Below are 14847 nucleotides of genomic sequence, written 5' to 3' on the forward strand. Positions count from 1 at the left end.
GGCTTGTTGGGTCGAAGGCCCTGTTTCCTGGGCTGTTTTTGTTCTTTGTACTATGATTCAGCTGTGATGAAAGGTCATCCAGACTCCAAGTGTTGGCTCTATTCTCTCTCCACTGATGCCGTCAGATCTGCTGAGATTTTCCAGCATTTTCTGTTTCTGTGACTATAATCCACGAACCTAGCACGCAGGAAATAGATTCACTTGATGCTATTGCTGTTTCAGTCAAACTAAGGCGCGCCCTGGGGAGGATATTACTGTGGATTTTTGCTTGAAGTCTTTCGTTTCGAAACTAGAGGCACGCTCAGATTAATTGCAAGAGAACATAACTGAAAAGCATCTGGCTGAAGTTCAATCTCATATCAACAATTGCTCACAATCTTTTCCCAGTTGGCATATTATTGGAGCTGGCTCTTTCAAAAGTGAACTATAAAATTGACAGTTCCTATTAATCTACTCTTTACTTGGTTAGTGACGCACAGTGTGAGAACATCATTGCGTTGTGATGCCACTTAACCAGCATTCTAGCTCAGGCAACACATAAGAACATAAGAAATAGGAGCAGGAGTAGGCCACCTAGCCCTTCGAGCCTGCCCCGCCATTCAATAAGATCATGGCTGATCTGTCGTGGATCAGTTCCACTTTCCCGCTTTCTCCCCATAACCCTTAATCCCCTTGCCTATCAAAAACAAAGACCAGAACTGCTTGATGAAAAATACACCAAGGGTTAGAATCAGGATCATAGAACCCTACAGTGCAGAAAGAAGCCCTTTGGCCCATCGAGTCTGTACCAAACACAATCCCACCCAGGCCCTACCCCCATATCCCACCCACTAATCCCTCTAATCTACATATCCATGGACACTAATTTCTTAGCACGGCCAATCAACCTAACCCGCACATCTTTGGACTGTGGGAGGAAACCGGAGCACCCAGAGGAAACCCACACAGACATGAGGAGAATGTGCAAACTCCACACAGACAGTGTCCCGAGCCGGGAATCGAACCCAGGACCCTGGAGCTGTGAAGCAGCAGTGCTAACCCACTGTGCCACCGTGCTGCCCTTATGTATGTAGAACCTCTCAGAGACACTTCAGAACCAAAGTAAGATGCATGAGTCACCTTTCTTTAAAGGCACTAAATAAATACAAACTCAGAGTGACATTTCATCAACTAAATTTGAGATTTGCAATCAAACCAGTTGTGACTAATTTGCAAATAAGCACAACAGACTGAGTTAAAATAAATAAAGATTATATTTTTTTCACAGATTTTACATTCATAACTTAAGAATTGTCAAACTGCAACAATTTCAAACCTAAATTTTAAAAACAATTTAATACAAAGAAAAGCTAATGTTTGATTTCCATATATCACAGACAGAGAGAGACACAAAATACATTCAAATTCAACAAACTGTTTCCATTAGTCATTACACACCCCAAATATAACTGCACTTCGGTAGATGGGTCATGTTTACCTCCCCTGAGTTGTTCAGAGTTTGGTTTGGTTGCAGTTGTGAAAACAGTAACCTAAAGATCTTGAAGTGGGGTTAACACCTTGAACTTGGAAGAAAAGTTAACAAAGTTCAAAGTGAAACATGAAATGCTGCAACGGTTGCACGCTGTCAGTTTGAAGCTTTGTCATGGTTTGTTTTCTGTAAAATATACTGTTACCACTTTCCAAATGCACCATTTGAAATATCAGCCTTTGTGAAGATTACCCATCTGGCTTGGCTTTCGATTGGTGAGAAATATTTGTTCCTTGATCTGTCACGAGAATATGGACTCCTCCATATTAGCTCAGATAAGACTCACCAAGGGCACAAGCTCGATGTTTATGCAAGAGCTGTTTAAAAACAGCATCTAGGTATCAAATTCCAATCACAAAATCATTTACACAAACAACTCAGAAGAGCTGGAACTGGTTTTGGAACCAATCCAAACCAGTCTTACCGATTACACAGTATCTACACCCTTGAAACCCTTGCCATTGGAATCCCTCCTTTTACCTAAGGAAACAAAGCATCATAGAATCCCTACAGTACAGAAGGAGGCCATTTGGCCCATCCAGGCTGCACCAACAACAATCCCACCCCATCCCCGTAACCCCGCGGTTTACCCTGCTAACCTTCCAAAACTAGGGTCAATTTTAGCACGGCCAATCAACCTAACTCGCGCATCTTTGGACTGTGGGAGGAAACTCACACCGACATGGGGAGAATGTGCAAACTCCACACAGACAGTGACCCGAGCCAGGAATCAAACCTGGGACCCTGACACTGTGAGGCAGCAGTGCCCCCAAATAACAGGAAAAATTTATTGATTCCCCCGCTGAAGTTATTTTTATTGTGGTCTGCAGACTTAAATAGGAAAGTGAGAACTAAAAGCAAATGTGAGGAACAGATGACTGGTCCCAAAACCAAGGTGCTAATGGATGGTGTCTGGAAACTAAAATACACATAACATGTTATGTACCTTAAATAATGTATTCATCTCTAAATGCAAGCCTTGTGCTTCTTTGACAGTTGTGTTAATGAAAATTTAATTAAGCTTTAACTCATGGCTTAGAATCAAGAGTTTAACTTTTGGACAGAGTGCTCAACTATGTCATTTGTCCACGAAACAGTTACATGTTGTACTGTAACACATCCAATATATACAAGACAAGATCCAATAAACTGCCTTTTAGAATAAAAACTATTTTGTCAACAACTGTAATAAGACAAAGTAACACGTCAGAATTAAACAAGGAGAGATACAAAAGGAGAAAGAGACCAGCGCGAATCAATTAGTCTTAGAGATAGAAGGACAACCTACAAGTGGACACACAGTTCAGACGAATACCTCCTTTCAAATGCAATGCAAAACCAACCTGTACTGCATGAATGCAAAACATCCCCATGGCACAATTTAAGATTGGGGTTCTCCCAGTTCCTGGCTAGTAGCCACTTCCAACCACTGCCCAAAACAGATTAACTGGGTGCTCCATTAGTGAATCTTTATTGGTCCAAAGTAGTTATTGCATTAATAGGGATGAACAAGAGGGAGGAGGTTAGACTTACGCTATTGTGTTGCTAAGCCTAGACTCAGGAAATTGCTGCACCTGCTCTTTGGTTCGTCTATATTCTTAGTATATCCCTTTTCATCATTATGTATTTGCATCAAATCTTCCCTCATCCATAGCCTAAAAAAACCCTACATATCCTTTTCACTGTGTTTGAGGAAAAGTCTCTCTCTGAAACTGTGTTTTCTCTCTACAGACGCTGCCTAACCTTACCATTCCATTTCACATTTCCCAAGGTTTTTGTTTCATCTACTAGTGCCCTCCTCGCCCCGTGTGCTGTTGTAACCTTCTGGCAGGATTCCGACACCTGCTCAGTGCCCCTCTCACCAAACTGCACTGAACACCATCAGAGAACGTATCACTCATCACGGCAACTTCTGCAAAGACACTCCACAAACACATCCGGGGAAGTGACATTTACTCTTCTGAAGAGTCCTACACGTTACTCAAGGCCAGAAACAAAAACTTGCACAGGCAAAGCAAAGCTGCACCCAGTTCAAAATAGTGACCCTACCAAACAGGAGACAGTCGGACTCAAACTTATTAATCCAAACCACTGTCCAATGTTGCTTCAGACTTAATCAGGAGGAAGTAAGAGAGTCTTAAAGGTATCAGGAGAGAATGGAGCAACAATAGGTTACAGGAAGGAAATACAGGGTAAAGTGTGGGAAAAAGAACCCACCGAGTTGGATAAGGATGCTGTTATGTATGCAGCTGGGGTGTTATGTACCTTTAAGAGTGGGGGTCAGGTCTCCTTGCTTGAATTACACCAACGCACCTCGTGGCCTTTTACTGGTATTTAGTTAGACCGAACGTAAATGGTGACAAGGCTAATTCACAGCCTACAGACTGCGTGTTACCACCACTTTCCAGAAGAAGTGGGGGAGCAGCCAGGTAGTAGGCTTGTAGGGAACAGGCCTAAGCGTCAACGGAAGCAGTGGTGAAGGGACTCAGGCTGCGGCTGATGGCTAAGAGTAAAGAGGGAATACTAACTGACCTGAAATTGTCAAGGGAAGTGGTCGCGAGGGGACCTGTAGTCAACAGTAAAAGTAGTGAGAGGATCGGTGAGGGAATGGCTGATGCGAAGAACACGAAATCTGGCTGCAAACTGTGACTGAAATGAGACTGGCGGGACAAACTCTCAGCAGCCGGGAAAATAAAATTGGCGGGCTAATTCAGAGCGATGGGATCGTTAATGAGGAAACTGGACTTTGTATATCTTCAGTCCTATCTGAAAACAAATAAGGTGGATGAAGAGCTGGTGGAATCCAAGCTTTCACAACTCAAAAGGAGTCTGGGGCTACCAGGAAAACCTGTGGAACAAACCCTGGGGGAGATGCTCAGAAATCATTACGAACCCAAACTACTCAAGAGTGCAGAACACTTTTGTTTTTATAAACAGGTACAGCAGGGTCCTTCACTCAAGGTGTGGCTGTTTTAAAAAAATTGGTGGAATATTGAAATTTCGGAGGGTTTCTCCAGGATGTTTTGCAGGTCAGTTTCGTTTGTGGCCTCCGTCATGAAACCATACAATGGAAACTACGAACCAAGAAAGTCCTGGACTTCAAAACAGCATTTGAAATAGCTACAACAAAGCTACGCAGTTAGGAGTCAGTGTCCAAGTGCAGAAAGTAGCAGAAGCTCAGCAGAGTGCAATGCCAACTGCAGAATATTGCCAATGCAGCAAGTCTGGCCACAACTTATTGGACTCAAGAAGCCCAATGCCGCAGATATAAGCGGGTGAGTCACATCGTCTGAAATTGCCGGGTGCAACCCAAAGAAGAGAAGGGGCATTGGAAAGGGACAAACCAGAGGACAAGGTATGAGGTACATGTCACCACTCCAGGAAGGAGACAGCCGAATCTGGAGAGAAAGCAGAATCAGTCAAAATCAGCTGAATTTCAGTTAAACATCCCATCGGTCTGGGGAGAAGCCGATCGGTTCTGGGTCGTTCCCAAGATAAAAGAGTGGAAGACAATTAAGATGGAGGTGGGATTTGGGGGCAGCAACGTCACTGATCCCCAACTCAGTGTGTCGAGAAAAATTAAAGACTTGCCGTTGAAACCTGGCAAGATTAATCTATGTACATTCACGGAATAAGTGGTGGCACAGGAAGGCTATGCACTGGTGAAAACACAGCTAATGGATCAGAGTTACCACTGTACAGGTTCAATCAGATAATTCCTAGGACGAAAAGATTTGTTTTACGAGGAAAGATTGAGCAGATTGGGCACATACTCGATGGAACTGAAAGGAATGCAAGGTGTTCCTACTGACACAAGATTCTGAGGTGGATTGACAGGGTTAGACACAGAGTATGTTCTCTCTCGGGGGGGGGGGGGGATTTAGATCTGGGGACAGTATTTAAAAATAAGGGGACTCGCAACTAAATCACAGACGTGGAAGAACTTCTTCTCTGAGGGCTGTTAATCTTTGGAATTCTTTCCCCCAGTGAGCAGGTCATTGAATACATTCAAGGCTGGGTTTGATAGATTTCTTTTGGTCTACGAGGGAGTTAAAGTTATTGGTGGGGGCGTGGAGGTGGGGGTGGTCATGGAAGGCCACAGTCAGATCAGTCATGGTCTTACCAAATGGTCGAGCAGGCTGAAGGAGTTGATTAGCCTACTCTGGTTCCTACTTAATTGGCTCTTATGTATTTTATAACTTGAGTCACTTTTTGAACAATCTGGATTGCACCGAGGGCATTTTAAAATGTGCTAAGTACCGTTAAGAATGGGATTCACTCTGCTCTCCCCAGTAGAGGAGGAAGTCCCATTAGAACGCCCCAATCTCCTGACAATCTGCCTAACCACCGTCCCTGGGCTTAAACAGCTCAACACACAGGTTACCAAGGAGGACAGGGAGGAGCTACGCTGGATTAGAGGAGTTCAAAAGACCTGGCACCCACAGAGTAAGGCATCTAGCATTCCCCTGCAGATAACTCCAAACAGCTGGACCCTCTGTGCTAACTATCACACCCCGACCCAGATCCTTTGGAGGATACCCAATCAGGAATTGGACAGGCAGAGTTCTTAAGAAAAAAGGCTTTCCCTCATCAGAGGAAAACTCAATTCTAACCCTGAATAGATGAACCCAAAAGACAGGTTTTGAACCTTCCCAAGTTAACCCTCCAATATCTCAGGAAAGGCCAGTGATTTTACTGACACATTAAGCTCAAGGGAACTGCCATTGCCCCTATTAGCTATAAGTCTGACGTGCCAGTGTGAATGAGAGAATGAATGATACTCTATACTTCCTTCATAAGACCACACATAAAAAAATGAAATAGAATTCATATTTTTCTTCAGAGCACACGAAGACTGAGGGACTAAAGCCTTATCCTGTATATATTTTATATAAAAATGGACAGTGAGTTATCTTTAAAGTTTTAGAAGTGGCAAAGAACTTTAAGACGGCTGAATCGACGTCAGTCTGTGATCTCTGAAGAAGATAGGTCACCTGGTAGCATATCAGGGAAATGTGTACATTGCTATTGCTGGGGGGGCCACTACTGATGGCTGCACAGGGCAAATTCAAAGACAGCTATACAAAGGCCAACTGCATTTCATAACCAAGACTGGCTAAAAGGCGTCTATTCGTCTGGCCTCTCACTGACCCATGTGAAGGAATATCTCATTGGACTTTGGTTCTTGATTCTGCTACTCATGTGAAACAATATTTATTTTCTCTGTGGTCTCTACACAACAAGTCTTTCTGATCTCCATCCCTTTTTTCACTATGTGAATATGAAGGGGACAGTGCAAACCCTCTCATGTTTAGACTGTGTTCATATAAATAAACCCCGAGTTCAACCTATCTCAAGCTTGCTATGGGGTTATTAATAATAAAAAGGATTACACCAAAACTGAAGGGTTGGAAATACACAACCTCTTATAAAGAGGGAGACAAATCAAAACACTTTTGTTTATAGACAGGCGGCGAGATGAAAAATTAGTGGTTTAAATTAACACCCCTCCTGTCCATAAAATAGTTCAGGCACTTTAAATTGACATGTTAATTTGAATTTCTCTCTAGTTCAAAATGCCCTCTGCCATTTTGTTTACATTAGTTATTCACATTACTGGATAATGCAATTTTAACCGTATTCAGTAAACACAGGCAACTCTCCTCAACTCCAATCAAAAAACTGGTTTTAGTCCAACTCTTCAATCTCGAGTCTCCAACATCATGAAGATTCTCAGACTCTCTGGTTAACAGGACAAGGTCAAAGTTTTTCTTCAAGAGAACCTCCATTCCACTTATGGGTTAAGCCCTATGCAATACATCGAGCTGTAGGGCAGGATGAACTCAGTAAACTTATGTTTGCGGGCATGTGGGGTCAGCTGCCTGCCAGATTATTGAGTGCCAGGGGCAGCTGAAATTGCTATTTAGACCTTGGGATTAACACGAGATATACAAGCCTATATAAACAAATCTAGGCAACCTCTTCAGATTGCATTGCTTTTAAACAAGATACAGAGAAATGTTTAAATGTCAACCAACTTAAACTTGTTGAATTTATATTACTATTGGATAACAAGATGAGCGCTAACTGTAATCCAAAAGCACGGATGATTGGTTTCTGACCACAGTGCTAATTGCACACACAAAACCTGGGCTCAGGCCACACAGAGCACTTTAATGCCTGGTTTATTTCAGGAAGTTGTAAAGATTACTAATTAGGTTTGCCTTTGTGTCACTTGTGCAATCCTACTGGTGAAGGAATGGGTGCAATTTCTGATCAATGACAAGTGAGAAAAGGAACTGGCCATTTCTGCAGCGCATGTGTGGCAAATGTGGTCTCTTAGAGCCTTGTCTGTAGAAGACAAGATTTGCCAGTTCTGAACAGATTTTATATAGATTATTTTGCAACATGGAGGCAAAATAATGGGAAATGAAGAAACGAGAATCAAAACAAACTTGTTTAATGTTTTCAATAAGGAACAGTTAGGTTTCCACATACGCTGTACTTATGGGCATTTATTCAAGAATTTATACAGGACATTTGCTTCATGCCAGTTCTGCTGATGTTGTACACCTGATTTATTGCCATCTATTAGGCTCATGCTGGATTCTCAAGCATTTAGCTTTGACAAAAAGGCATACCCTTGTAAGGAGATTCATTTTAAAGAGTATCCAATTGTAGAATGATATATGCAAAGTCTCTCTTACCCTCCAGCCATTTCTCCTTTTGCCTCAAAAGATTCAAAGATAGCTTCCAAGCTTTGCAAATGCGCAAGATCTCTCTTTCATTGCAGGCCTAGGAGCTTGGAATCAGAATCACAGAATTTTACAGCACAGTAAAGGCCATTCTGTCCATTGTGTCACTACCCACAGGAGAAACTTACCAAGTGTCTCTCCTTGCTTTTGCCCTGTACATTCTTCCTGTTCAGATTATAACCAATTCCTTTTTGAATATTTCGATGGAACCTGCTCAGATCACTCTCAGGCAGTACATCCTGGATCCTAACCATGACAGAAGATGCTGCAGGCATGAAATAAAAACAGAATGGCATTCTGGTGTTGCAAAATTCTTTGCTTTTACGAGCACAATGTGCATGGAGACTTCAAAGAGAATAAAGTGCTCTTCACTTCTCTTGCCCCCCTCTTCCCAGTTTGAATTTCATCCCAGTTGATGGATCAAAGCCCACCAGGTACAAAAGTAAAGTGTGATGATTGCTACAGATGCTCCTTGTACATGAATCAATGCACTGATTTCTTTTCTTGGTTTGGAGATGTTGTAATATGGCAGGAAGAGGTGATGGCCATAAGCCCCTCATTTGACAGCCTATTTTTTAAGAATGTGGATAAACCTAATATATCTATTGTCATGTATAACTATGTTGTACATAGCTGTTTAAGAAAAACTGGGCCACATACTGCATTTACAAAATCTGATTTCTATAGGAAGATCATAGTATCCTTGAAAGATTTCAGTGCAATATTCCCACAACAGTGTGCTGATACTCAATTCCTTATTCTGTACAATCGCAGGTAACAGACTAAAAACAAAGCTGAATAAAGCTTAACTTTGTATTTCTAAATTTAAAGACTACAACAGAACCAAAACTTAAAAACACTTGTAAAAACCCATGTACACAGCACATGGACTGACTATATACAGACATTATTTACAGAGGATCACAGACATATCACTGCAGCAATACCTATGGCTCCAAATTCAAACAGCAGCAACTATCTTCTTTCCCAAAAAACAATCTGAACCAGTTATAACTTGTGCTTTGTTCAAATGGAGGGTATTGAACTATGTCAAACAGCAGTAGTGAGGGAGATAAGGGCCTGTCAGCTTCTCTTTTGAGCTTTGGAATTTACTGCTCTGGGGGAAAGAAACACGATTCTAAATGTTCTAAGGACATCAAGTCCAATTATTTCAAATGTTCCTTTCCCCTTTGAATTTGGTTCCTTTCTCCATTTCTTGTTCTTTTTTACACTGAGCACACTCTGCAGTCAAGGGACAGATTGCTTAGACCTGGCCTTTGCTGATAGACCAATATGATCTGGAACAAGTCCTCCCCTCCCAAACTGCTGTCAGACACTTGTTAAAAACACTCTGCTGCAGCAGCTGAAACAAGCAGTCAGTCAATCTGCTCACTACTGCTCTCCATCTGGGTTACAGAACTTCAGCTCTACCAGTTCGGGTTAATGAAGTCACAACCTACACAGACAGCAGTGTCAACATTGAGCAGGCTAATCACAGATTTACATTTAGAAAACCCAGAAATATGACAGGCACATGAATCAGGTCTTTAGTGCAAAGTTTTCTGACCACAGATATATTTCAATCACTGCAGTCGTTACAGGACATTCGTTTCTTCCAGCAATGACTTATTCTTTGACACCAACTGCAGGACGCATTTTCTGTTCAATCATCATCATCCACCAGCTTGTTCTTCCAGACAACCTGCCCAGTAAAACTCACATCTATCCTCAAAACTAGTTACCCATTTGCCCAAATTCAGTGCAGTTGTATTTACCTGACAAACCAACCAACACAAACCAATACAAAGCTAACATTGCTGACTACTGATAACAAAAACCTGATCACAAGGTGCCAGTTCATAAGGGGGCACAGAGAGGCAGATGGTCTATGTAGTGAGCAGCCAACAGGTTACATTCTGCTGCTGATCTCCAGGTGTTACAAAAGGTTAACAGCCGATTATACCATACCCATGGGAGAACGTTTAACACTGGCATAACTCTCATATTACACACTGTTACCCGATATCTCTGACGTAGGAAAGCATTTAAATAGTTTCAAGATAGGGTTGGAAGAACTCACAGCCAGCTGAAACCATAATTATACCTTCGAGAATTTAAGTATAGGGCACAAAGATCTTCAAGTAGTTTCTATTCATTTTAGATTCTTAAAAAAATATAGCTGTATGGCTGTGGAAAAGATTTAAAGTACTATGCATCCACGCTACCAAGTTTAGAAAACTTTCCAAATAAAATGCATCAAATAAAATCAGATGAAATTTTTAAATAATGTGATTCAGGGTATGGAACAACCCACCAGTACCACTAAAATTCTGACAACCATTACTGTTAAATTCTGGTCCAGTTCAGTTCTACAATTTCAGCAGGGTAGTCTTCACACTCCTAAGATTTATTCGTTGATCTTGGGATAGTATATTTTATTCTGCGGAGAATTGGCAACAAGGAGCTTCTGGCTTGGTGCAGGAATTGTCACACGTCAGGAATATTTCAGATGACAGATCACACTGTCCATTTTGTTGATTTCAGACGTAGCCCACAAGACAATTGAGAGTTCGCTGCTCTCTTCTACCCACTGGTCTGCAGACTTTTCACAGCATGAAGTTTCTGTAGTGACACTTAAACTCATTATTGACACACATTAACAGTGATTCAACTCAATGAAATCCAAATGGATTGCCCACAAATCAGTTCTAGAAAACAGCTTTGGATCAGAAGAGTCCACTGTACAGAGGTTAAGGTAGCCACTATACATTCTTATTTAAAGCAGTGTGAATACAGTGACAGCCATGCTGATAAACGATGAGGATTCTGCAACTAGTCTGTTTCTCAATACAGTGGGTTATTAGGCACTGTAATGGCTGCCATTGAGATTTGAAAGAGTTCTGTTCTGGAAACAAGTTATATGCTCCAGCAGGCACCTAGTGCAGAAAACCAGCTTTTGTCAAAATTGGACTCTGCATTGTTCAAAAATTCAACCATTTTCGATTCTTTAAAAAAAAACAAGACTCTCTCCTAGTCAATTTACATTCCCTTTCCCAGAGTCTGGTCTAGAAACTGACACATTCCAGTGGCATCTGGGGCAAAAGACATTGGCAATATAGCGTGAGCATCCCAAATCATTCATCCGTGACTCCCGTGTTTCAGTCAAATCTACGGTTTGATAAAAATAAGATAGATATTTGTAATTTGTAGCAAGGCTTTTAGCAAAGTGGGGCAGGGCAACTATTCAAATAACTTGTTTCACAACTTTTAAAAAAAAACACCCACCTTTTGACTTGCAGGATTTCCATGAATCGCTCCGAGCAAAATTGTTCAAGGAGACCGAATGGTTGTCAGTCTTTAATGACCGAACAGAAAAAGGTGGAGATGTTTGTAAGGGCGCTGAGATAGGGATAGAGTTTTTGAGGTCAGTTTATTCTATAGAGCCTCAACAGGACGTAAAAAGAAATCAAGGGCAAAGCATAAGTTTTCCAAACTATGGGATTGAATAGGAGAATCATTCACCCAATATTTCAACTACTTGTACTCCATGAATGTTTTTATCTGCATAGATCAAAAGTCACCTCTGACAGGACACACCAGCAGAGATTTGTGGGATTCATAAAACAGAGATTCACGGATGCCACTCTTCGAGGTGTGTCAGCTTAGTGCTTGTGGTCAGTGAGATAAGATTTCTTCTTCATTCTTTGCTCTCAGTCACTACTGATAATAGCACTGTGATGTCATCTGGCTTGCCACCTACAAAATAAATTTTATTTTAAATGCTGAATTATCGATGGTGTTAAGTGGTTCGCCTGAAGATTATCAGATGTTACAGTGGAGTTAACTCAAGTTGATTAGGCCTTAATGGAACAATGGCAAACTAGCAAGCCGTGGACACAAAGTGCAATAGTCCACAGCCACAAGAACACCTGTCTCAACACTTGAACCTCCTGCCACATGTACACAGAACATTGAGGAGTGAGTTTTCATACACTAACATTTAAAATGAGCAAACATGGAAAAAAATCCTCAGTTTAAAATTAAAATTATGCCTAAAGAACACCGTGCTGAGTAAACAGTTTAAACAGAAAACACGCATCTCAACCAGCACAAGCTGGGGTCTTGCTTGTATGAAAAATAGAACTGAGCTATAATTTGCAAATTTGAACATGTGTGTGCATTTCAGAAATTACAGCACAACACACAGCCAGTTCACTCTATGATGCATAAAAGATCCCCAGAGGCTGATTTCCCCCTTTTCCAGCTCTTTCCCATTACTAAGTGCTTTCTTTCCTTGGGGAAACATCTCAATAGACACAAAGAGAGAAACTTCAAAAGGGGAAGAAGAGCAGGCTCTCCTTGTGGTTGGCATGGTGGAACAGCGGTTAGCACTGCTGTCTCTTGGCGCCAGGTACCCGGGTTCAATTCCAGCCTTGGGTGACTGACTGTGTGGAGTTTGCACGTTCTCCCCACGTCTACGTGGATTTCCTCCGAGTGTTCCGGTTTCCTCCCATAGTCCAAAGATGTGCAGGTTGGGTGGATTGATCATGGTGAATGCATGGGGTTATGGGCAGAGGGCAGCTGGGTGGGTTTGGGTAAGATGCTCTTTTGGAGAGTCAGTTCAGACTTGATGAGCCGTATGGCCTCCTTTTGCAATGCAGGGATTCTATGGGAGGTCAGGCCTGAATATTCTTGGTATAGTACTGGATTGCAGATCAATCTCTGGATAAGTAATCAGGTACACAATCTGTTCCCAGTTCCCCTCAATGTTGCTGTCCTCCCCTGCTTGCAGAGATGAGACTAAAACCTCTACTGAGGAACAGAAATGAACCATGAAATCCCAGCTGTCCGCACTGAGCACGGGAGTCAACAGAATTATACGAAAATATTAGCAGTTCCAACTCTATAGCTTGGTTTGGGACTCTGGTTTATGTAGCAGGAGAGCAGCTGAAGGACACAGCTGTGAAGCAGATAATTCTTCACTTGTAACCTTTCATCGCTTCAGGACGGGAAACCCTGGGCAATTCATTGTGTACTGGAAAATGAGCAAGGGAGAAAGCAATAGCTTACCTTGGACATTGAGTCCGTTTTCACAGGCATGCTGTGCGAAGGGAGACATGTAGTTTGGATCATACGCTAACTGTTGGGCCTGTTCAGCTATACTTTTCACTGTCGCCTTCATACTCTGATAACTTGAGTCCTGTAAAAAAAAAGTTAGTGTAATGTTCAGTTCCAGCATTAATAAAACTATGCATACATTTCTTGTTAACTTCCCCTCCCTATTGTAAGTACTAAACTCTAGATTTTTATTCAAAAATGGTGTATTTTCTGGGAATAACCGGCAGCCTGGCCATCTCTCTGCCACATCAGGAAACTGATGGTTGAATGGAATAACATGCCTCCTTTACCTAGAGTTATAAGATTTTTTAACAATTAGATGCCCAGTTCATGGAGGCCTCATCTGACCCCAAACCCAGCTCACAAGCAGGAACAGTGTCGGAATACCACATGTTGGATTGCAGCCCGAGAACACCAGGTGCGGTATTCCAGGGCCATCCGGAATAAGGTGGGTGAACTTGCAGCGTGGGATTGGTACCTGGGACTTCGATGTTGTGGCCATTTCAGAGACATGGATAGAGCAGGAACAGGAATGGTTGTGGCAGATTCCAGGGTTTAGATGTTTCAGTAAGATCAGGGAAGGTGGTAAAAGAGGGGGAGGTGTGGCATTGTTAGTCAGGGACAGTATTATGGTGGCAGAAAGGACGTTTGATGAGAACTTGTCTACTGAGGTAGCATAGGCCGAGGTTAGAAACAGGAAAGGAGGTCACACTGCTGGGAGTTTTCTATAGGTCTCTGAAAAGTTCCAGAGACGTAGAGGAAAGGATTGCAAAAATGATTCTGGATGGGAGGGAAAGTAACAGGGTAGTTGTTATGAGGGACATTAACTTTACAAATATTGGAAATGCTTTAGTTTGAGTACTTTAGATGGGTCAGTTTTTGTCCAATGTGTGCAGGAGGGTTTCCTGACACAGTATGTAGATTGGCCAACAAGAGGCAAGGCCACATTGGATTTGGTACTGGGTAATGAACCAGGCCACGTGTTAGATTTGGAGGTAGGTGAACACTTTGGTGATAGTGACCACAATTTGGTCATGTTTACTTTAGCAATGGAAAGGGACAGGTTTATACTGCAGGGCAAGACATATAGCTGGGGGAAAATAAATTATGATGCTGTGGTATTCCAACACTGTTCTTGTTTGTGAGCTGGGTTTGGGGTGAGGCAATGTTGCTTGCCTCCATGAGCTGGGCATCTTATTGTTAAAAAGGCAAGATTTAGGTTGCATAGGATGTGGAAGGAAACTGCAGGGGATGGGCACAATTGAAATGTGGAGTTTATTCAAGCATCAGTTACTGCGTGTCCTTGATAAGTATGTACCTGTCAGGCAGGGAGGAAGTGGTCGAGTGAGGGAACCATGGTTTACTGAAGAAGTTGAATGGCTTGTGAAGAGGAAAAAGGAGATTTATGTCAAGATGAGATGTGAAGGCTCAGTTACAGCACTTGAG

At 42.1% G+C, this 14847-nt stretch overlaps 1 protein-coding gene across 1 annotated transcript in view; it reads right to left on the bottom strand.

The window, feature by feature from the left end:
• Window positions 1-1234: 1234 nt before the first annotated feature.
• The window catches only part of LOC145357615 (protein phosphatase PTC7 homolog), an 82789-nt gene continuing 69176 nt past the window's right edge, over window positions 1235-14847 (bottom strand). The window contains exons 6-7 of the mRNA XM_080211101.1: window positions 13354-13483; window positions 1235-12039 (exon numbers count right to left, since the gene is read on the bottom strand). Of these exons, the coding sequence (XP_080067227.1) occupies window positions 11981-12039; window positions 13354-13483 (189 nt within the window). The 3' untranslated portion in view covers window positions 1235-11980. The remainder of the gene's footprint in view (window positions 12040-13353; window positions 13484-14847) is intronic.

The sequence above is a fragment of the Carcharhinus amblyrhynchos genome, chromosome 23 (assembly GCF_965287045.1).
Source record: "Carcharhinus amblyrhynchos chromosome 23, sCarAmb.v2.hapA, whole genome shotgun sequence".
NCBI classification, from domain to species: Eukaryota; Metazoa; Chordata; class Chondrichthyes; order Carcharhiniformes; family Carcharhinidae; genus Carcharhinus; species Carcharhinus amblyrhynchos.